At 52.0% G+C, this 21024-nt stretch overlaps 3 protein-coding genes across 4 annotated transcripts; 2 read left to right on the plus strand and 1 right to left on the minus strand.

Moving 5' to 3' along the window:
* Window positions 1–223: 223 nt before the first annotated feature.
* Window positions 224–9196, minus strand: LOC100899631 (Synapse-associated protein 47kD). The gene is made up of 8 exons (XM_003738758.2): window positions 9098–9196; window positions 4727–5038; window positions 3439–3607; window positions 2994–3115; window positions 2575–2716; window positions 2315–2376; window positions 1961–2172; window positions 224–1849 (listed from the first exon to the last, which is right to left on the minus strand). Exons 1-7 carry the CDS (start codon window positions 9194–9196, stop codon window positions 1966–1968), a joined length of 1113 nt encoding a protein of 370 aa, XP_003738806.1. The 3' UTR covers window positions 224–1849; window positions 1961–1965.
* A 612-nt stretch (window positions 9197–9808) lies between these two features.
* On the plus strand, window positions 9809–19156 carry LOC100907064 (glutathione S-transferase kappa 1). 2 transcript variants are annotated; one of them, XM_018641832.1, is made up of 5 exons: window positions 9809–9953; window positions 17566–17770; window positions 18141–18346; window positions 18486–18667; window positions 18760–19156. In XM_018641832.1, the coding sequence occupies exons 3-5, from the start codon at window positions 18173–18175 to the stop codon at window positions 19073–19075; spliced, it is 672 nt and encodes a 223-aa protein (XP_018497348.1). In that variant the 5' UTR covers window positions 9809–9953; window positions 17566–17770; window positions 18141–18172; the 3' UTR covers window positions 19076–19156. The 2 variants fall into 2 exon arrangements, with proteins under 2 accessions (XP_018497348.1, XP_003738778.1); XM_003738730.2 differs by lacking the exon at window positions 9809–9953 and having other exon boundaries at window positions 17539–17971.
* Window positions 19157–19369: 213 nt separating this feature from the next.
* On the plus strand, window positions 19370–20634 carry LOC100899773 (glutathione S-transferase kappa 1). Its single transcript, XM_003738759.3, has 3 exons — window positions 19370–19815; window positions 19934–20115; window positions 20229–20634. The coding sequence occupies exons 1-3, from the start codon at window positions 19642–19644 to the stop codon at window positions 20548–20550; spliced, it is 678 nt and encodes a 225-aa protein (XP_003738807.1). The 5' UTR covers window positions 19370–19641; the 3' UTR covers window positions 20551–20634.
* Window positions 20635–21024: the final 390 nt, after the last annotated feature.

Consider the following 21024-nt stretch of genomic DNA (forward strand, 5'->3'; position numbering starts at 1 on the left):
AACATGGATACGCGCACCCCCTCACATACTAGGCCCAGACATGCACTAGAACTTCACGAAGAGATGGAGGTCGTCATGGAAACAGCGACAAACCTGACCTCAATACGCTTTGCCGGCGCATTAAAAATCATTAGAGCTTGCCGTCGCGGACCGCTTTCTGCATCCGGCGCTTGGCACGTTCATTATTCACGGGTATTCGGAGAAATAGGAGCAGATGTTGGACTGATCAAACCATTGTTTTATTTGAACAACTCCGAATTTCCCAAATATCATAAGGTGTTGGTTGATATCATCATCATTCATCATCATCATCGTCGACGTCGTAACCATATCGTCAGCTTCCGGCTCATCCGGGATAGTAAGTGCAATTTTTTTTACATAACAGATTGGCTGTAAAACTTCCGTCCGGCATGTTTGTCCAACTAGTGGATGATATAAATATTCTAACCTATATACAACATAACAGTTCGATTTCATAATGCTAACGGTCGATATCAGTATTACCGGTGCTAGCGCCCTGGGAGCGGGACCACTAAAAGGGACTGAGGCTCAGAATTTTTTCTCTTCGGATATTGCATTTCCTCGTTTTTCGCTATCTGTTTTGACTCGTTCTGGAGCCTGCCTTTGTTCGTCTATTCGACGACTCGAACTCAATCAATCTGGCAACAGGTTGAGGAGAATAGCAAAACAGCTGGTGGTAGTAGTGATAAGTGATCGAATCGCAACGTTTGCCGGTCGAATCAAATGCGCGCGCTACTAGAATCAGCACTCGGCTATCAGTATTGTCTTCGAAAGAGGCTACTGCGACAGTCTACAGACGAACAGTCGAAGACGGAAGCGTTCTATCTTTGATGCGTAGATACGGGTCTCGAACCTAGAAATCACATACGAAAGGATTGCCTTGAGGTGGAGCAGAACAGCTGGGAAGCTAAGGTCCGGGATCATCTATACAGTCCCCTAAGACTTGAGGATAACTCATCATCATTCCTGTCGGTCGCAAGAGGCAATGGTTTACAAAGTATGAGGGGAATAAAAGCAGCCAAGCTTTGGGAGAGCGATTCCTAGGCCATTCGGGACGGTTTGGGAGGTCCTCAGATCCGCCGATGCTTTTTCTTCGTCTTTTTCTCAATGGGTTGCCCACATCGCTCCCTCTCCCTGTCGCTGCAAGCTCCCAATGAAATGCGAGATTATAACGAGAAGGTCGATCAGGTTCATGAATAGGGCGTCACATCCGAACCGCCTCCTCTCAGGAGACGACCCGGTCGAGGGAATCATCGAAGCTCACGCTAAGTTGGAGTCGGACTCTTCGCGAACGTAGAGACCATTATCTCCCGGAATGTTTCACGGAATTATCCTCGTTTTCGACCCTCGGCAACTTTCACAACTTTCGTGACCGCTCACGAGCGGACGAAGTCCCGCTCGGAGGTCGTCAATGGCTTCTCAATGGACGACTCACTGTCAGGAGTTGCGGCCTGACGATGATGTCTGTAGTCAATGTCGAGGTCCATTTGACCTCAGTCCAAAGTCCCGATCCGCCGCGCATTCCGTCAGCTGCCAAGTTTCGAGGGCGCGCGGCACTTCGGATCGGTGAAGGAAAGAAAACCAGAGAACCGAATCACGGCTGAAAATCGTAGCCCTCTTCACCAACGCGGTCGACCGTTTTCACGAACACTATACAGGCTATCTCTACGCGCCATTGGACTCATAGAAAGCTAATCGAAACCCGCTCTCAGCTTCTTTGCTCTGCAAAGCTCACTAAATCCCTAAGCTGTCCAAATATCGTTTTCTTTCTTCCTTTCTCGCTTTCTTCTTTTTCTCTTTTCATGGATCGTCTGCTTCCGATCTATATCTGCAACGAAGAGAATCGGGGGAAATTAACATTGAATTCTCCGAACGCTTTCCCCCTCTCTCCCGGGGGACATCTTTCTCGGAGTGGAATTCGTTCAGACGAGAAGCCCACCATGTTCACTTCCTGGTGGCGGACAAGAGTTTCTGGATTTCATCTTCAAGATCTTCGTCGTCAGCCCCCGCTCCTGCTGCTACTTCTGAGCTCACGACCTCATAGCCATCCAACTCCTTTTCGATCTCCTGCTCGAGATCAGCGTCGCTCTTCGCACTGACGCTCCCGACGCCAAGCTGCTGCATGCCTTTCGCGAGGTCTTCGGCGTTAACCTGGGGGAAGCGAGCGCTCGATGTCATCGTCCAGGATGTCTATCGTGGCTCCGATCGATATCTCATCGAGTCACTCCGGAATCGAACAATTCTCCGCAATAATTTCTATGTATTTCCGTTTCAGACTTTTCAAGTATCTCACCTTCCCTTCGCATGAATCGGAGACAAAATCAGACGGTATCCCACTATCCTGGCCTTCGTCATCTGTAAGAGTTCAAATCACGAAATCTAATGGTATAAGTAATCGGTGGCAAGGGTTCAGGCACCGAATATGAGGGAGGCGAGGCCCAGCATGATAAAAAAAATTACGGTCATTTCACGTAAAATAGAGTCATTGTGCTCGAGGTACGGATCTCTTCGATCTCTTCCAAGCATACAGTTGCGTCATCTCTCTGAATTTACCTCTGCCATCGTCGGAGGGGGTCTGCGGCCCCGAAGCCGTAGAAGTGTCAGTACTGCCCCCATCGCCAGCTTTTGCCAACGAGTTCAACTGAGTTGATTGCTTCACGAGAGAAACGCGATAGAAGTAATTGCGCCAAAAATCCTGTCGGAAAAGAATCCGTTCTTATATGGTTAAGCTATCGGGCGGCGCTCCTGAGCTACGATACTATATGATACTACACAAAAGAGGACGCGAACTAAGAGCGAGATTAGGTTGATTGTTCTCGACCCAGATGACCTTAATCGAAGTTCTACAGAGATAGGCAGCACGGAATCGAGGTCGATCGGAATGATTGTTATCCTCGTATCCGAGAACCACCGGATTTTATCGTTCGACTTGGGCGCGTCGAATATTCACCAAGTTCCATCTCTCGACTGACCTGTTCGTTGATAAGCTTAGGCACAAGATCGAATCTCATTTTTTCAAGTCGTGGATCTTCTTTAAGCATTGCCATAGCGATTGGAGCGAAATGGCCCTCGAAATCAAATTCGAATTGAACGCCTGCGCAGGAAGAAAGTGATATCGATGAAAGGCGTTCACGACTGCTCGGCCGAATCCGAGAGAAGATCTATATTTCATTTCTCCGCGGCAGCAGGATAGCGTTTGCTTTCTCGCAAGATCGGAATCCATCAAAAAGAAACGAGTCCGAGGGATCGGAGCCACATCAGCGGGAAATTTCGGCGGAAAAAATCCTATCCTCATCGAGAGGTCCGACCTAATCGAGATTTGGGGACTGGACAAAAGCAGCAGCGAGATGGAAACGATCCAAAAACGAGCGAGCTCCAGAGGAGAGGAGGGAGCCACACTCCACAGCCGGAACTTACCATTGGGCGGATTCCTAACAAAAGTGCGTTTATCCTCCGATAAAGAAAGAATTTGCTTCTTGACCTCGTCTGGATTTTCGCATCCAGACCAAGGAAGACTTCCCGAAGAGTTCTTCGTTAGCGAGGCCAGGAACGATGCCTGCTCGTGGTTGAAGTCCGCTAGGATGCTCTGCAAAACAAAAATGTAATAATTATTCGTAGATGAATAATGCCAGCGGCGTGATCCCCTCTATACGCACATGGTATGGGGGTCGAGGTCAATCACGATCGAGAACGCTTAGCCAGTACTATTCTGGAGGCCCCGATCATCCGGGGATCCCGGGATTCCTCCATCACCTGAGCGCAGCGATACCGCGACCATTACCTTGCAGAGACCATCGTCTCGAATTCGGAGCCGCCTTTCTGACGTTCTCGGCGCGAGTGGCCTCACTGAACCTCATTCTACAGGCATTCTGGGATCGGGGCTCGACAGAGGAGAAAGCTCACAAACTCACAGCCCAGGGGTCCCCGGGGAAGTTTTTTTCCCCATCAGCCAGGCGAACGAAAGCCAACGGACTCCAGGAAAACCAGCGATGATGGCCGGTAACTGACCAGCGCGGCGATTACCACTAAATGTGATGGCAAGTACTCGATCTGGCAGAAGGAGCTCCTCGTCGGGGAATATCCGCGCTCGTGCATCGTGCGATCTAGAGAGTACTCTCGCTTCCCCAGAGTCCACCCGGTGGCACAAGCTAACTTGGTTTAGCCAGCTAGTTGCACAGCTCGTCGCGACTCCCTCGCCTCTCGGTCCCTCCAAGGTCAACACCGCAAACTAGTCTACAACGAGCGCGGTCGCTATTCAGCAACTTGTAGCTCCCCAGGATTACGAGAAAACTCCAAATAAACGCGTCCTGCTGCTGCTGTCCTCCTGTCTCCCTCGAGAAGGCCCGAGCAGACGAGCGGACCGTCGGTCGGAGGTCGTGCTGGATGTCGCAGTGGCAAGGTCCTCTCAGCCTTCGCCGTTCGGTGTTCTCCGCCGTACGCTCGGTCGCATTCACTCGTTGCGAGCGGTGCTACCAGCGACAAGGAAAACAGCCGCTGCCTCGACCCGAACCCCTCCCCAATCGCTCGCCGCTCATTGGCACATTTTTATAAGGAGCACAGCAGAGCATAGGCACTGATTTTCCTTTTACATAACGTATCATCATCATCGAGAGGGATCTACTGGGCCGTGGGCGCACGAACTGACTGAGGATGACCACCTCGGAGCGAACACATAGACGCGGTAGCCAGACATGAGCACACTTACGTTCTCTTCAACTGTGGTCTTGATCTTGGTGGCCGTTTCGGTGACAGTTTTTCCGGCCTTGTTGGCGACAGAGAAGAGGAAGCTTCCAAACGTCTTGGCCCCCTCCATGGCCTTATGGGAGACGTTCTCCACGTTGTGCAGCACTTGGCTCGTGACTCCATCCTCCCTGGCCTCTCCCTTGGTTTCGGAAGCGGCCGAGGATCCCTTGCGGGAGCCACATGCCTCGTCCTTCGTGGCGTCTGCTGCGTCTACGGTAGCTTGGGGCGTAGCTCCGCTGTCGCCCCCGTTTCCGACGTCGCTCGCTGCCGGATCCTGCAAGAAACAGAAACAACATCAGATGAGCGAGCTCCTAACTCCCGAAGTCAAATATCAGTCCCTTCAGTCTGTTCCTCGCTCGTCGTACTCCGCTCCTCCAATTCCGCGGACGTAAACGGCCACTCCACTCCTCCAACTGAACTGCGATACCCGTGCGGACAACGACCGATACATTTAATACGATCCTCTGCTGTATCGCTGGACACGCCGATTACCCTCGACGGACCCCGGCCACCTGTAGTCCGGCTGAGCTTCTGAATCCTCAGGACTCCCCGATTGGGCTCCCTAGTGACCCTCGAGCTCTGCGTCGTCGCGAGAGACCCGGACGCATTGAAGCACTCCCTTCCGAACAAGTGGACCGCTCCGGAGTTTCTCGATCCCCCCGAAGAGCTCTTTGTTCTTTCTGTGAGCGTGGACCGCACTCTTTCAGAATAGCAGGCTTACGGCGGAGAAAGCTCTTGGAGGAAACAAGTCCGCTCGCGGCGAGGAGGCAATGGCTGGACGTCGGCAGCGCTCGCCACGTCGATCGAGAGCTCATGCGACTGTCGCGGCATCTTTCGCAGTTCCGGAGTCGATGTCACCGCCCCCGTCGTTGTCTTCTCCGCCTACGGCCGTTAGCGCAGTTCGCCGGAAGACAAACCTCGGCTCGAGCCGCAGCCGTCGTAACTACGACAGCTTCAAGTTGCTCTGGGTGTTTTCAAAGTGCCGTCCCGTACTCGAGCGAGAGTGATGCTGCATAATCATTTGGTGCGTGTTACAGCTCGAGCCGGGCCCAGCAACGTCGGGAGGAACGATCCGCTCCGCGAAATGTTTCCGGGAACGCATCGCGTTGATGGCCGAGGGAAAATAAACTGCTCTCTCTCTCAAATTCGCAGAAATGCGACGCAAAGGACAGCAAATGTCCACTCGGGCCGTCAGCAAACTCGCGACCTGCCCGAACCTGTTCGGATTCAGAGGTTTCGGAGTTCCAGCTGCCACGAGCACTTTTCCTAATCCACTTCCGTATTCAGCCGCTGTGGGGACGCGCGAAAGCAGCAGAGCGTCGCATACAAGTTCTTCTTCGTGGAAAAAAATGGGTACGGCGAACAAGAAGGCTTGACCGATCGTCTGAATGCTCGCGATTCCTTCGTGTAGAATCCGCAAGTAAAAGCCGATTGGAGGGGGAAAGCTGCCTCGTAGTCCTCTTCCGTGTTGCTGTGCTGAATCGCGAGCAGGAGGCCGAACCGCAGGCGATGCAATATCGCCCTCGGTCGACAAACGTGGTGATGAAAACCGCCTCGATGAATCGATACATCGCTGGTCTTGTGGGCTCTTCCAGGCCCGAGGGGGAAAAGAGGTTCCCGGTAAGAGAGGCTCTCCAGCGAGAGACTCTCAAAGGGCTCGAAATACACTAAGTAAGTGAGTGAGACGTTTCGATCGAGCGAGAGAGCGACCGACCGGCCATGCAACGGATCGGAGGGCTCCAAACCGCCGACTCTGTGTCGAACCCGCGGTGTCATTCAGCGAGGATTAGCAGAGCTTAGAATTGCCTCCCTGAATTAGAGCTCGCTGGGTTAGATAAGCGTGGGATGGCTTCTATTTTAGTTGCAGCTCAGCTCGGGGACGAGATTTCAGCTCTGGCGGAAAGGTAAAGGCGTCCCCGACAGACTCGCGGACAGGCTGCGGAGAGGTTACGAACTTCTAGTAGAGAAATTGGATTGCCTGACCTCCCCTTGTTCGCTAGCTTCTCTTTCATATTTACTGCTTGTCTCTGTCTGAAGGTGTTACCGTTGCCTTTCCACCCCGAAGACACACTCCGGGCCTTGACGCGGTGGACGCGAGCTTCAGTTCTATTCCCGAACCTGAATCGCAAGCCCTGGGATATTCAGGTCAATCTGGCCGAGATCCAGGGACGGGATACCTCGACAGGTCTGCTAGGGTCGAAGTCTGAAAGGCTTCCGCAAGGCGTTCGTGCATGTAGGCGAGCGCAGATCATGATGAGCGACACGCATTTTTGGGATAATACGTAACGCTACCGGCTTAGGCGATCAGAGCTCGAACGCACATAAAGCAAAGTAAAACTCTGCAAGATGGGAGTTAAGCTTTGTCGGCGGCGCTATTCTAGTTTTTGCTTGTCGTCCACGCCGAGGCTTTCCATAAAAAACTTTCTAGTTTACGATCTATGAGAGCCACATGAGATTCAAGTCGGCTGCGGCCGAGGGCACCGCTACCACCACCTGCGTTCCTCTGAGTTACAGCCCCGAGCTCCATGACGGACATTCCGCTCTCCTGCGATTCTCCCCGGTCTTCTCCTCTATTCCTCGCTTGACCGTCCTCGCGGATCCAGGAAGTTTGACTCTAGAAGAAGACCCGCATAGTTGCGGCTTCTGAGGGCCTTCGACTTCGGTGATCTTTCGAGAGTCTTGGTTTAGCTGGGAATGACGGAACCAAGAACTCCCGGAGAGGAATAAGCGATCCGAAGCGAATATACGTAGCTCTCGTGCCGACGAGCAGAGAGCATTTGACAGACGGGCAAACACTTGTTGCTCCGTTCGGATCTGTTCCTCGTCAAGCACAGAACGACGGCTCTCATTAAGCTCCGAGTTTGTTCCTCCGTCCCTTTTACGTCGGAAAGAGTTCGGATAATCGCCCGCGACTCGGGATGGGGAACATCCTTTACTCCGACGAATCCGATAAATTCTGCTTCATGTCCCGTTCCGAAAGAACCCAACAGTCGTCTCGGTAATCGAATGAGAATCCTAGCGGACGGACTATTGGTCCTTTTTATTGAAGTTGTTGTCGTTGCTGTTGCTGTTAACGCTGTTGTCGCCGACTTCGAGCTCGCCGCCGTTGACCGCGGGCTAGCCGGACGGTAGCTCGGACTATCGAATGTCGATGTCGCATCCGACGGCGAGTCCTTTTATTTCGTCCAGGGAACGACAAGAAATCCGCTTTCACCCGGGCAGTAGCCACTGGGAATGTGGTTATAGCAGCGAGAGCGACGACGGCCGCAAGAACAAGCGAAGAGCTGCAGCTGCTCTCATCACTCCGTCGAATGAAGTCATAGGGAAAGCTGTTGAACTCGATAGAGTTGGAAGAAGCCTCGCTGAATAATTTACTTTGAAGCAGACCAACGGTTACCCGGGCGTTCGGGAGCCGCGAGCTCGTCCTCCCGAGCAGAAGAGCGAACCCTTTCTCGCTCGCGGGTCCGACCAATCGAGCGAACATGGAAGCTCGGAAACACTTGACAGAAGAGACAAATGAGTTCTATTTCCCGGAGAACTCACTGTATCCGAAAGCCTTGGTCCGATCACGTCCGGGCTCTTACCGCATTCCTCCTCGACTCTGTCAGCATCTCCCTTCCCCTCCCCATTGCCGCCCCGCGCGGGGGCAAAAGCCGCGTTGTGAAACGACACCATATTGTACGCAGTAGGGGGCGCGCGAGGACTGGCGCAACGAGGAAATTGATTTCGTCGCTGATAGCCTCAGCATAAAAAGTAAATCAACAGCCCCGAACGAGGATTCAGACCTTTTCAAGGTCGCAGTGTGTTGCTCCAACAGCGCCAAACGCAGGTCATGAATCAGCATGCCTAACACCCGCCTAGCTTGTTCAGCTAAGATTTTGAGGTGGGGGCACGTCCTGCTCAGCGACCTCATTTTGGGGAGGGGGACTTCCCTCCTGGTGCTTCGTCTCTCCGATACCTGATTCACATAAATCCACGTTATTTCCGCCGCTCAACGTCAACAAACACCGACCCTCGTGGCTGAGGAATTCTACGGAAACTCGACACCCGGATCGGGCGTCTCTCACCGCCGACGTACGGTGCGACGTCGCACCGGAGCGAGGAATGACGCATGGGTTCGACTTACTGAGTTGAGTCTGGCTAGCAGCAACAGCCACAGACTGGCCCTCGCTCGTTCGTTCACATCAACATAGGTCGAGCGTTGGTGGCCGCTTTTACGGAAAGGGCCGCCGCGGGAGCGAGTCTACATGGATATTGCGCAATAGCTCTACTGGCCTACTCTGAGGGTCCCGGGAACATCATCAACAAAATGAAATAAAGGTCATGTACTCACGGCTGGTTCGGCTTGAGCGGTTGGATCCTTCGGAGACTCGCTGTTCTCGGGGACGATGGCGGAGGCGGCCTTGTTCCAAACGTTCGAAATGAAATCCATTTTCTAAATCCTTGCCTTACTGCCTGCGCTTGCTTATACGAATGAAGAATATGCTTTGTCGTGGCTATTCAGCAAGCTTCCCTTCGGTTTCTTCCGATTCTCGTTTCCTCCGAACGCCTTAACAATGAAGAAGCTTTTCCTTTATCTGTGGCTCTTGTGACACTTTGGGTGTCTCTCTCGACGTCGTCCGGATCGTTGCTGCTCAGCAAACTGCTCCGGTTAGTTTAACCGAACGGCTGATTGGCTGAGATATACAGCAGGCACTGGCGACGAGTCTGTGGTTGCGCGAGTGCACCGAGTGAAAGCTCGCGAGTGAAGTTGTTCCTACACGAATGGAATTCCGCGCGATCGCCTTCCAGAGAATTCTGCGTCGTACGATCGCGGCTGCCACAGGTTCGGTCGCTCCTAAAGGCTCTCAGCTGTTCACGTTGAGCTTATCGACAATAATTCGATTCGTCCGTGCGCGAGCTCAGACGATTGCGTGAGGCGATCTGCTGCTGCGCACGATTCAATCACACCGTATCCGCATCGGGAAAGTCTACAACTTCAATTAAATCCCCGGATTAGTGCAATGATCGCGAGAGGCAGACTAAGGTCGGCGACAGGCTTCTCAGTGCAAGCGACCGTTCACTGTCGGTGAGAAGTTGATGGCTTCGTGATGAGTCGCTCGGATCGAGGGGAGTTCGATATCGGACCTCCCTTTTGTGCTTGGCGGTGAATATCAGGTTAGCGCTCTAGAGGCGAGCGAGCGAACGAGGTGAGTGGGCGCTCTACTGAATTCTATCGAGGCTTTGATGAAGTCTCCCTCGTCGTCTCCTCTTCTGCCTTCCTCTCCACGTAGCTGTTGTGGTGGCTCCTTGAGGTTGACTGTGGAGCTCTTGACACTCCTGATCTCTCGAAGTTCGGAATCGCTGAGTGAGTGAGTACCTGACTTGCTGTCTGTCTACTTGTTCTTTCTGACCTGCCACTCGGACTCCCAGTCACTCAGCTGATCGGAGTCTGACTGAATGACCTATGATCTCTCTAACTGTTTGCAAGCGCACGGTTTTCGCGTTCCGTTGCGTCGTTGTCGAGACTTATATTCTGCATCGAATCGCTGCCGCCTTCGGAAGGAACTCCAGCTCCCTTCTCAGTCGTGGCCTTCGACGTCGTTGATGAACGAGTTGAGTAACTACGCCTGATGCTGTTCTCCTGCTGCTGCTGCGTTGCAACGTGGTACGAAGGCAATCTAATCTGGAACTTCGCTGGCTTAGCTGCTCTGCTTCTGTTGAATTTTCTAACTCGACAGCTGAGCTCAAGCTACGAGAATCGGCGAACGAACGAACGATCAAGCCACGAACGAACGAACGAACGAGCGAGCGAACTCACACACACACTAACCACCACGGCCGATAGACAGAACGAGGAGAAGCTGAGAGAAGATATGAAACATCGCAGACCCGATGGAGGGCGCTATCGGCTCTCCGGGTAGCGCTGCCAAGCCTTGCCATTGGTTACTCGACTGCGCATAACGTCTTTCCCACATTGACACTCTCCACAATACGTCTTAGCGGCAAAGTTTGAAACTTGGAGCGTCGACTGTTGTTGTGTGCTGAATGTCAAACGGATGCAGCGGCAGCGTCGCCGTCTCTCCTCCTCCGCGGTTGTTTTCGTGTTGCGCGCGACGGATTTCCGAAGACTTATACATAGGCTCGTACCATCGCTCGTCGTTATTTTAGCATGTTCGTGCTCACGGCCAGGATGTCGAATGATCGAACGTTAGTTGTTCTCGTGGAACGACCGCGCGAGGGGTACGGGGTTCGAATCTATTGAATGAAGTCTGTCGATTCGGGAGAGCAGGAAATGATGGTAATAATCGTTCCTAGAGGTTCGAGAAGATCGGGCGCTCCCTTCCGGCTTAAGGAATTCAATTTTCTTTATGGATCGACCTGGGTCGCGAAGGATCACGCAGATACACTCCGGTCTGCCCACAAAACCTGCAGGTGTACGGGGCAGCTAGTCTAGCCCTGATCCGCGACTTCCGTCCAAGCTCCCGTCGGCGCCTAGCTCCTAGTTCGGATCGGCTCGCTCACAGAAGAGCGAATATTTAGTGCTCTCCGAGCTCTTCCCCTACCGAGGAAGCTCCCTTAAATGATCAGATAACTTCCCGAAAAAACCTCGTATTGCTCTTGCTTTCCCCCGACTTCTTTCGAAGTAGTCGAGCCTCCATAAAACGGAGTCAGTCTTCGTAATATCCGATTGCTGCGCGTGAATATTCAAATTGTAGAGCATGGACCATGGATGCGGGAAGACCGCAGCGAATAGCTGGAATAGTTTTGGAGTCTGATACAGTATTCAATGAGCCAGCAAAACTGAGAGAGATTCGGAACGTCTCAGCTCCGTCATGTGCGGAGGCAAACGCTCCGCCTGAGAACTCTCTCGAGTCGTCTCTCTGGGCGAAGTCGATCGAGGTCCATTCCGCAGGTCAGTGGGTATGTGGCTAACCAAGATGAGTCCTCTTTGTTCCCTATCTTCCGAGGAACTTCGTCATACGCGTAGGTTCTGGCAGAAGTACTTCATAAGCGGGGGAGGCAAGAAGGAACGACGAAACAATCGTGTAGGAATCATATTTCGATCCCCGTTCACAGTACAACTCGTCCGGATTATGTACGTAGCGCTCAATCAGAACTAGTCAAAGCCGTGGTATCACCCTCATCGAATCGCTTGAAATGAACTGCTGCCCGCTGCGTTCTATCCTGTGGAACTCGGGGGCATCGCATTGTATTCCAAGATTCCGATCGGAGCGTTCTTCAGCATACACCATATCGCTGAGGCGATTCCTATTTGACCGCTATCCAATGGACAGGAACGGGATTGTGGTAAGATATCGCGCGCTTCTATCTTCGATTCTCGTCTGGGTCTGAAGCAGGACTGAGAGAAGCTCCACCCTTGGATCGTCGAAATCTCAGGTGGTGTGGCTGCCTGGGCTCGGAAATCAAGGGCGTCCTCTTCACTTGACCAGGCTGTGACGCTATCTCGCTTTTCGGAGCAAAAAACTCAGTTGACCGCCTTAGCCGAGCGGTTTATCAATCGATTATTTTCAACGCGTCATCCTTTCGGTATTCTCGACCTGACAATGATGACCCTGATGTCGTCGAACCCGAGGTTTTGCTTTCCTGTCATCGGGGACAGCCGAAAAATTCGGGATCTAGCTTTGAATACTTTTCGTTCGACAGGATCCCTCCGAACGAGCGGCTCCAGAGTTGTCGGAGGAGTCTTGATTGTTTTCTGTCCATGAGAGCTCCTGCTCCGCGCACTTAATTGGCTAGGCAAATGTTTTCCCTGATCCACCTGATAACCTGGTCTCATTTTCCGCATATCTTTCTAGAACAGCACGATTTAGCCCAGGCCGACGAATGATCAGGTTATTAGGAGGAGCATTTCTCGTGCCGCTGACGATGTGGAACGATAAGATCACGAGGCTGCCCGCTGGGAAGGCTTCTTGTCAGAGTCGTATCCACGGACTCAGCGCTCGAGTCTCGCTTCCAGCTGATTCATCCCGAAAGAGGTCCGTCTCAAACTCGAATTCCCCCGGAGGCAGTATGATAAGAAAATTCAAGGGAGCTCTTGGCCCTCTCGAGTCCTATCCCTGGGGACTTCCTCCTGCGCCCATGTGTAATGGATTCTATTATGATCTAATCGTTCGATCCGTGGTTACGACGACTGGATCACATGTGCTCGCGTGCCTCTGCGGTGCGACTCCAATACGATGGGGTACTCCCGGAGAGCTGGATGCACCGAGCCTCGCTACCGGAACAGAGCGTTTCCTGAAGGTAGGCTTCTCATGCTGGACACCTGTGCCTGGCTTGTAGCCCGGAGTAGTAGACTTGACCCTAGCATTCTACCGATTTCCTCATCTTTGAAGTGATATTCAGAGTGGAGAGAATATTATAAATCATGAGTATTGAGTTCATGTGCGATATTTCCCGAGTCAAGAATGCTCAGCGGTCTTCGGCATCTTTCCTTGCCGCTCGCACCGCCCGTCCTGGTTCCGGTGACGATCACGTCGGAAACGCCGTTGAGATGCCGAGCACCGGACGTTTTTTTCATACATAAGCCCGAGCGTGAGAAATGTTCGGATTGCTCCGGACTAGCTTAGTGGTCTTCGAGAGTTCCGAAGCGGTTCACCCGGGCTCTATGTCAATACCAGGAATCCCGGCTATGTTCCGAAGATGCTGAGCTATAATTATTGTGTCTGAACAACAAGGATATGAATCCCTCCCCGCCACGGATATCCCTCCTGAGACATAAATTCCTGCGCAGAATCAAGAAAGGAGCACTCAGATATCGGATCTTTCGATGCTCTGCCAGAGCTCCAATGCAATCTTCTGCGTGTTTCCGATGCTACGACGATGAGATAGGCACTCGCTCTCTTTGGGATTGAGTTTCCACGAGCTATGATAAGAATCGTCCTGACACGCTCGCCGAGAAACGAAGCTATATCGGGAGAATGAAATGCGCTCCTTGGACACAATAATCTGAGTGCAGCCATAAGGGGAGCAGCTGAGCGACTTCCCACCTGCCCTCGGAAACACTTCAAGGACAAGTCCGAGCTCCGAAAGTTCACTCAAGCTGTTCCGTGAATGCTTGATCGGTCGTCTGCGTTACTAGGCTCCTCAGCCATCAGCATAGAGAATCCTTGTGCGTTCCAATCAGAGGTCCGCTGAGCTCGGGAAAATTTCGAATCCCGACTACCACTATCCCCACCGCTGGTGCGGCAGCCCAAGGTCCTGAGAACCCGACATGGAAGTCGCGAAGATGCAGGCTGCTGATTGGAACTCGATTTTGAGTCGTTCATTTTGACCGCGCGGATCATGAGTCGAGACGGATTATCACCACAATAGACTTTACTCTGAAGTTATTCGAATCTGGGTCCAGCGCCCGGATTACTCTGTCACCAAAGAGCTCCCATGAATCGTGGAATCCGCAAACTGCACTCGCCGGCTTAATTGAGGAACGCAATGGCCCTACGTCGATCGATGCTCTTGTGCCTCTGCGGTGTGACTTCAATACGAGGTGGAACACTCGGAGAGTTGAACGCGGCGACTGTTGTCACCGAAGCTGAGGATTTCGCTCTTCGCTCAAATGTCAGGGCCACAGAACTGCTCATCCTGGACGCTAGTGCTTGGCTGGTGAATGAAAGCATCAGGCCCAAAGCAAGCCTACTCGTTATGTCGAGTCCGCCAGACGTGGTCGGTTTCTCGGGTTTCACGGAAGTCCCTCTCTACTTGGACGCACTCGCCTTCAATCTGAGTGTTGTAGTCATTTCGGCGACGCCTTGGTATAGGAATATTTTCAGGAACATCGTACCTGATCCGTTCCAAAATATCCGTCACAAGTGCGTGCTGCATCTCGCATTATACGAGGAATACCAGCCACGGAAGACTCTGTATGTCAATACCCTCTTCTGGAATACGGACCGCACTCGGACCTTGACTTGCGTTCGTCACTTCGATCACTTTATCTTCCGGATCGTGCTCCCCGTCGACGGAGTCTGTCCGCCTAAGAGAGACCTGTGCTCAGTAAGACAGGTTTCTGTTGAGCTCACTCGTCTGGCATTTGACCTAAACGGGGAGCTCTTGAGCACGGTGGAATGTAACGCCACTGTCATCAGAACGAGGCATCCCATCTACCAAGCACCGCAAAGCGATTATGCGAAGGCCATGTTACATCGATATGCGACGCTACGGAACGATGCATTCGAATGTTACTCTCCGATCTTGTGGCGCCGCACAGATGTTTCATTCATGTTTAAACCTTTCGGAGCAGAGGTTTGGATTCTGATTGCCTTGACAATTCCCGCGATCGCAAGTCTAGTTTCGTGGCTGAAGATCGATACTTTCTTGAATGCTCTAGCCAGCATCGTGATGGGTTTCATTACGGTGATCGGCTTACCAGCGAATTTCGCGAGATTTTCTCATCTATTTCTTCTCATTTCGGCGTGTATTCTGGTTTTCTTTATCGGGCATATTTACACGAACACCTTCATGTCTTATTTCTTGGACCCGAGGATTCCGCCGGTCGGAGACGATCTGTTCGATTGCCAACTCGATCTCCGGTGTCTCTCCGTAGCCTCGTTGCGTTATCACTTGAGCGACGGCGAGTCGGTGTGCAATCTGAACGAAAGACAGCGCGTGCTCATAGGGAGACCCCTCCAGCGTCACGTAACTCATAATATTGACATCATTAAGGAGAAGAGCGTCTCGAGTCTCCAATATCTCCAAAAGGATCTATTTGGCTCTAAGTTCTCGAGGAACGTGATGAATGGACAGCTAATGTTGGTCCTGGTCCGAACAAGTTCCACGATCGACCGATTGATTCAGAGCGGCATCATGTCGATCGATCGCCTGGAGCCCGACAAAGCCCAAGTCGACGAATATCTCAGAAGTCCCGCGGCTGCTATTCTCGGATCGCTTTCGACTTATCTCGGACACTTACTTAATCCCTCCCCTCCAGTCATGGAATTCAACACGACGAGTGATTTGTTCGACTCGGAAAAATTACTCGAAGTCGTAAGAGTATTCGAGATCTGTGTCATTCCAATCATCATTGTATGCATGCGCGAATTACTCGCTTCGAGATACTCGAGGATCCATGCATGAATCGAGATCCTCTGCGCTGTCTCTCGAAGAGAGGAAGACCGACAGGATCGAAGGCACTCGAAGCGACATCACGGTTGGCTCGGGACCGTTTCTTCAGACACTTACGGCTAAATCGGCATCGATACCCGTCACGAGTCGGCAATGCCATTCAGATCAATAATCTCGGTTCAGATTTTCCTACGGCTTCCGCTCGTTTGATGAGCCTGAGGCCTACTCAAATCCGCGGTACGGTCTTCGGACTTGTTCATCTCGTCGATCGAGCTTGATTGGTCGAAACCCTATGCGAGAGTGAGGGTTTCCTCATTTGCCATTTTTCTTTCCCTGGCGCGCTGCGGAACCGGAGCAACGTCCGCCCTCGATAATAAATATCTTGGTCTAGATTATGAATGTTTTGTTCTTGGTCCGAACTTTCACAGCGCTCCCGATGACCGAAGGAAATCCGTCGCGTAATTTACAATCAGAACCGTTCCGAGGGAATCGAATGAACTTGAGGAAATCGATTCGCCCGTCGAGGCGGACGAGCCCTCACTCAAGGAGCTTTCTGATCGGGACAGGATGCCGTATTCGATCCCAAATGACAAGAATTATTCGTCGCCGCGAACGATGTGGGGTCGCAAGAGTATTTGAGTCGACGTCAACTCTATGGCAACGAGTACAAGTTTCGGCCAGCATTTTCGGTTCATATGTTTCACTCTTTCGAAGTACATCGTTTTGCTAGTGACCTCTCTTGGCTAGAGAGAACTCGGAACGATTTCGCCTTCGATGAGCTCCTAAGAGATTGTGGAGCGTCCTATTCCGAGGGCCCACCTCCCCACATGTCTCTGCCTGACTTTGATCAGGTTTCTCAGTCCCTCAGGCATAGTTATTGCAGCGTCGCAATATGCGAGTTGCGGCACTGCAGTGCCCTTCCAAAGAACTCCTATACTCCTATTGAATCTTTCGGAGCTCCCTAATGCTCTCGCGTTGAATCTCTGGATTGCCTTGTTCGTCTTTCCGGTCAACTTATCCCAATGTTGTGATAAGTAGTCCTTCTCGGCCGATAGCTCGATTCCCAGATACTTGTAGGATTCTACTTCTGGGATCTGCCTCGCTTGTATCGTGAGGCTCTGATCGTACTCATGTGGTGAGGACGATCGGAAGAGGACAATGACTCCGCTCTTCTGGGGATCCAATTTAATGCATTGGTCATCCCCAAGATCGGATCTTACCTTCAGATGACTTTCCATATCAGTCGTCAGCGAAAAGTAGTCCGGGAACTGTGAAGAATCCGTTTCCCTCCGCATGCCAGAAATTGCCTTTTTTTCGCATTGAATCCCAGTCCCATCGCCAGGAGTTGTTTTCCGAGGTCCGCGATGTATAGGCCCAAGGGGATGGGAGATAGAGGACACCCTTGTCGAAGTCCAATAGGGATGGATACTTCGTTCGAGGTGTATTCACCGTGTCGTACGAAGGTAGAAGCCTCCTCGTGCAAGTGTTTCACGAGTTCCATTATAAGCGGACTCATGCCCCTCCCTTTCGATGTTTGCCGCAGCTTCCTTCGGTCTGTTTGATCGTACGCTAATGTGGCGTCACAAAATACGCAAATCTCGCCCGTCTTCTGGACTTCTGGGCTCGTGCGATCTCTGTCGCCGATGTTAGCACAAAAATGTTATCCTCGCGTCGGCGATCTTTATCAGACCCATTCTGCATCTCCGGAAGCTGTTCTGTACCTCCCGCCTTCTGTTTCAGGGGCTTTCCCAGCATTTTGATCAAAGTATTGAGTATGGTGGAGAAGAAGCTGGCACAAAATGATGCTCTCCGATGATCTGACGGGGACCCGACATCGTTGCTAAGGTTTCCTCCTCTCCCTCGTCTCGCCGATCGTATCGCTGAACTTTAGGATAGCATAATTCGAGGATTCTGCAACATCATTACATCCCGCGTCGTCATCGAGGTGAGCAGAATCGGAATCGTTACACGTATCCCTCTCTGAAAGCCGTTCCTCGCCGTCCCGAGGAGCTACCTTCTGGAGGCGTTCTCTTGCCTCTTGCCCATGGAAACGCTCGCGTCGTCCTCTCCGCGCCGACACAGCTGACAACAACAAAAAGAGCAAAACGTCTGGTCATTCGGTGATTTTGACACCGTCATCTAGCTTGTGAGTAGCCGCGTCGGCAATCGGCTCGGGTGAAAGTCTAATATCGGGCGCGCTTCAGGAGAGTGCAAGAAGGAAGATGTCCGCAGTTCGAGTACTTGCGAATGCCATGAGCTCAACAAAAAAATCTCGATAATCCCATAAAAAGCTCGGCCGATCATTCCGGTTTCAGAAGCCGGTCAAAATTAGGAAGTCCCGAGAGACATGGCCTCCAAACGCCTGGTTGTTGAACTTTACTATGATGTAGTCTCGCCGTATTCCTACTTCTGTTTCGAGGCACTGACCCGCTACAGACAGCCGTGGGACATGGACCTCAGGCTGAAACCTTTCCATTTGGGCGGCATCATGAAAGCGGCCAACAACAAACCACCGGGCATGGTGAGTAGACTTCTAGATGTTTGCTTAAGTATCTAGTTGCGAATTACATCTTACGTTTCCGATCCGGTCAGCATCGTGCCTCACAAGGCTCGTCCGCGCCATGGCTGTCTTCTGTTTCACTCCTCGTATTCCTTCGCAGGTACCAAACAAAGCTCGTTACATGCTCAAGGATCTTAGCCGTCTCTCCAAGTACTACGATGTGCCTTTCAAGATACCCGAAGAATTCATGGAATGGGTTTTGACCAGAACGACCCTCAGCGCGCAGCGTTTCTTATGCGCGCTCCAGCTCCACGGACCGGATCACGTAGAAGCAGTGTCGAGGCAAGTGAATCTCTTGCGCCTAAGGAGTTTATTTCCGAGGGATCCTATTGATTCCTGGGAAACTGTCCGTCTCTCATACCCTTCTCTGGCAGGGCATTCTACCAGCGACTATTCGGGGAAAACAAGGAGATAATGTCGCTTGAGTGCATTCCCGAAGTCGCGAAGGCCGCCAATCTAACTCAAGACTTGATTGACAAATGCCTCAAAGCGATAGAATCTGACGACGTGAAGGACCTGGTGAAGAAACACACGGATGAAGCACTCGACATGAACGCATTCGGAGCTCCGACCATCGTAGCTCACATATCCGGGAAGAAAGAAATGTACTTTGGTCAAGACAGGCTCTATTTGTTGGCACACGAAGCGGGGAAACCGTGGCTCGGCCCCCTCACGCAAGCGAAGCATTGATTTCGATGCTGCTTTCTATTAGCTTCTAGTTGCCACCGATCGAGTCAATAGGCTCTGAATAAAGAATCCGTCAAGTGACTTCACGGTTGGTCTGCTCGCATATCCTACGAATCATCTTGCGCGCCTCGCCCAACTTTCCTATTTGATTTTCCGCCACCAGGGAGCCCTTCCGCTTACTCTACGATGGTGTGCTCGATTCAGAACGTTGACAAGAGGACAAGAGGGCGAGACCTCTCTCAGTGGTCAGGAGAGGAGGTCACTGATGTAAACACAAAAATACTTTTGACTGGAAGGATCCCTCCGAAAGATCTGGATGCATCCATCTCCGGGGTCCCCCTGTCGATGAAGAGGAAGAACGTATCTGCTCATCGAGAGCGTATCTGCCATCGTCTTGAGAATCAGGAATTATTCATGGGATCCGCCACATCACTGACGAAGTTTTCCACCGCTCGTGGCAGAACGAAAAAGTGAGAATGTTCCGAAACGTAGATCCGAACGTGCTCTTCACCTAGAGTTTTTGGACCTACGCGTGGACTTCGGAGTCGGAGCGAATCCTCCTTGCCACCATGACTGGACAGCGGTTCGTCGTAGAATTATTCTACGATGTGGTTTCTCCCTACACTTACTTCGCATTCGAAGCACTGTGCCGTTACCGCCAGGCATGGGACATGGAGCTCAAGCTGAGGCCCTTCCTACTATCCGGTCTCATGAGAGAAAGTGGAAACAAGAGCCCTGCTGTCGTACGTAATTTTCCGCCGATTCGGTTCGATTCATTCCCGGACATTGATTTCCGGTCCTATTCTCTATCAGCATGAGATTCGGTCGAGAGGCGCTGAACCATTCTAGATTTCTATCAAGGTACTCAACAAGGGGATATATTGCGCGAAGGACCTCCACCGTCTGTCGAAGTACTACAACATACCTTTCGGTCTACACAGAGACTACGTGCAGTGGGTTCTGTCGAGGAACACGCTCCATGCTCAACGATTCCTCTGTGCGATCGATCTCTACCGACCAGAATATCTCGAAACGGTGTCCAGGTGGGGGAAGCTAGATTCAATTTTTTCTCACTCAGATTTCACATTGTACCTACTGATCCTATTATCGATCTCCCACGGGAGTATCATTGATCGTTTCCCTCTTCCTCTGGTAGGCATTTCTTCCGACGCTTTTTCGGCGAGCAGAAAGAAATAATGTCACTGGAATGCTTACCCAAAGTGGCAGCGGCGGCTGAATTGCCGCGAGATGTAGTGTCAGACTGCCTGCAAGCGCTTGACAGCGAACCGGTGAAAACTCTTCTCAGGAAAAACACGGGGGAAGCTCTGCAGCTCAGCGCTTTCGGCTCGCCTACAATCGTCGCAACAATCAACGGTCGGAGAGAGACCTATTTCGGACAAGACAGACTACTGCTTCTCGCGCACGATGCCGGGAAGCCTTGGTTGGGTCCCCATCCCGATGCTCCTGCGAAGCTCTGAAAAGAGCGATGTATGTAACTAGGAAATACTGTAGACGTAGTACTATGACGCCGAGACGTGGGGGAAGAGTGTCGAATAAAAGTTTTCTCAGCGATGAGCAGAGTATTTCGTCGCGGGAGTTCGCAGGCTGAAGGCCAGTGAGAGCTCCCTGGATCAGTGGAGCTGATGACCTTCTCCTTTCGTGAGTCGATAACCCCTCACCGGGAGAATGCCGCTGAGTCGCTTGGAATCGAGTAAGTTGCCGCTCAGGCTCTGAAGTGTTCCCAATCGCGGATAAATTCGGTATAGACCCTCATTCGTCTCGATTCATTCATGATTCATGACATCTGAATGGTTCCCGTCCTCCCTCAATTCCAGTGGGACCTCTCAGCAGCGGCGTGACGTGACGAAGTGGCGCCCTGCGCGGATCTAGAGAATGACGCCCCGTCTCAAGAAGTCCCCCCACACGCCATGAAATCTGTCGCCTCCCCCCCC

Source organism: Galendromus occidentalis, unplaced genomic scaffold (assembly GCF_000255335.2).
Source record: "Galendromus occidentalis unplaced genomic scaffold, Mocc_1.1 scf7180000076319, whole genome shotgun sequence".
NCBI lineage: Eukaryota > Metazoa > Arthropoda > Arachnida > Mesostigmata > Phytoseiidae > Galendromus > Galendromus occidentalis.

Bases quoted from the DNA above. Each gene is read 5' to 3' on its own strand.
- LOC100899631 (XM_003738758.2), bottom strand. From the start codon at position 9,196: ATGGATTTCATTTCGAACGTTTGGAACAAGGCCGCCTCCGCCATCGTC. The intron at 5,039-9,097 runs GTGAGTACATGA...TGTTTCTTGCAG, and splicing joins CCGCTCAAGCCGAACCAGCC to GATCCGGCAGCGAGCGACGT. The intron at 3,116-3,438 runs GTAAGTTCCGGC...CTTCCTGCGCAG, and splicing joins TGTTAGGAATCCGCCCAATG to GCGTTCAATTCGAATTTGAT.
- LOC100907064 (XM_018641832.1), top strand. From the start codon at position 18,173: ATGGCCTCCAAACGCCTGGTTGTTGAACTTTACTATGATGTAGTCTCG. The intron at 18,347-18,485 runs GTGAGTAGACTT...ATTCCTTCGCAG, and splicing joins ACAACAAACCACCGGGCATG to GTACCAAACAAAGCTCGTTA. The intron at 18,668-18,759 runs GCAAGTGAATCT...CTTCTCTGGCAG, and splicing joins CACGTAGAAGCAGTGTCGAG to GGCATTCTACCAGCGACTAT.
- LOC100899773 (XM_003738759.3), top strand. From the start codon at position 19,642: ATGACTGGACAGCGGTTCGTCGTAGAATTATTCTACGATGTGGTTTCT. The intron at 19,816-19,933 runs GTACGTAATTTT...ATTTCTATCAAG, and splicing joins GAAACAAGAGCCCTGCTGTC to GTACTCAACAAGGGGATATA. The intron at 20,116-20,228 runs GTGGGGGAAGCT...TTCCTCTGGTAG, and splicing joins TATCTCGAAACGGTGTCCAG to GCATTTCTTCCGACGCTTTT.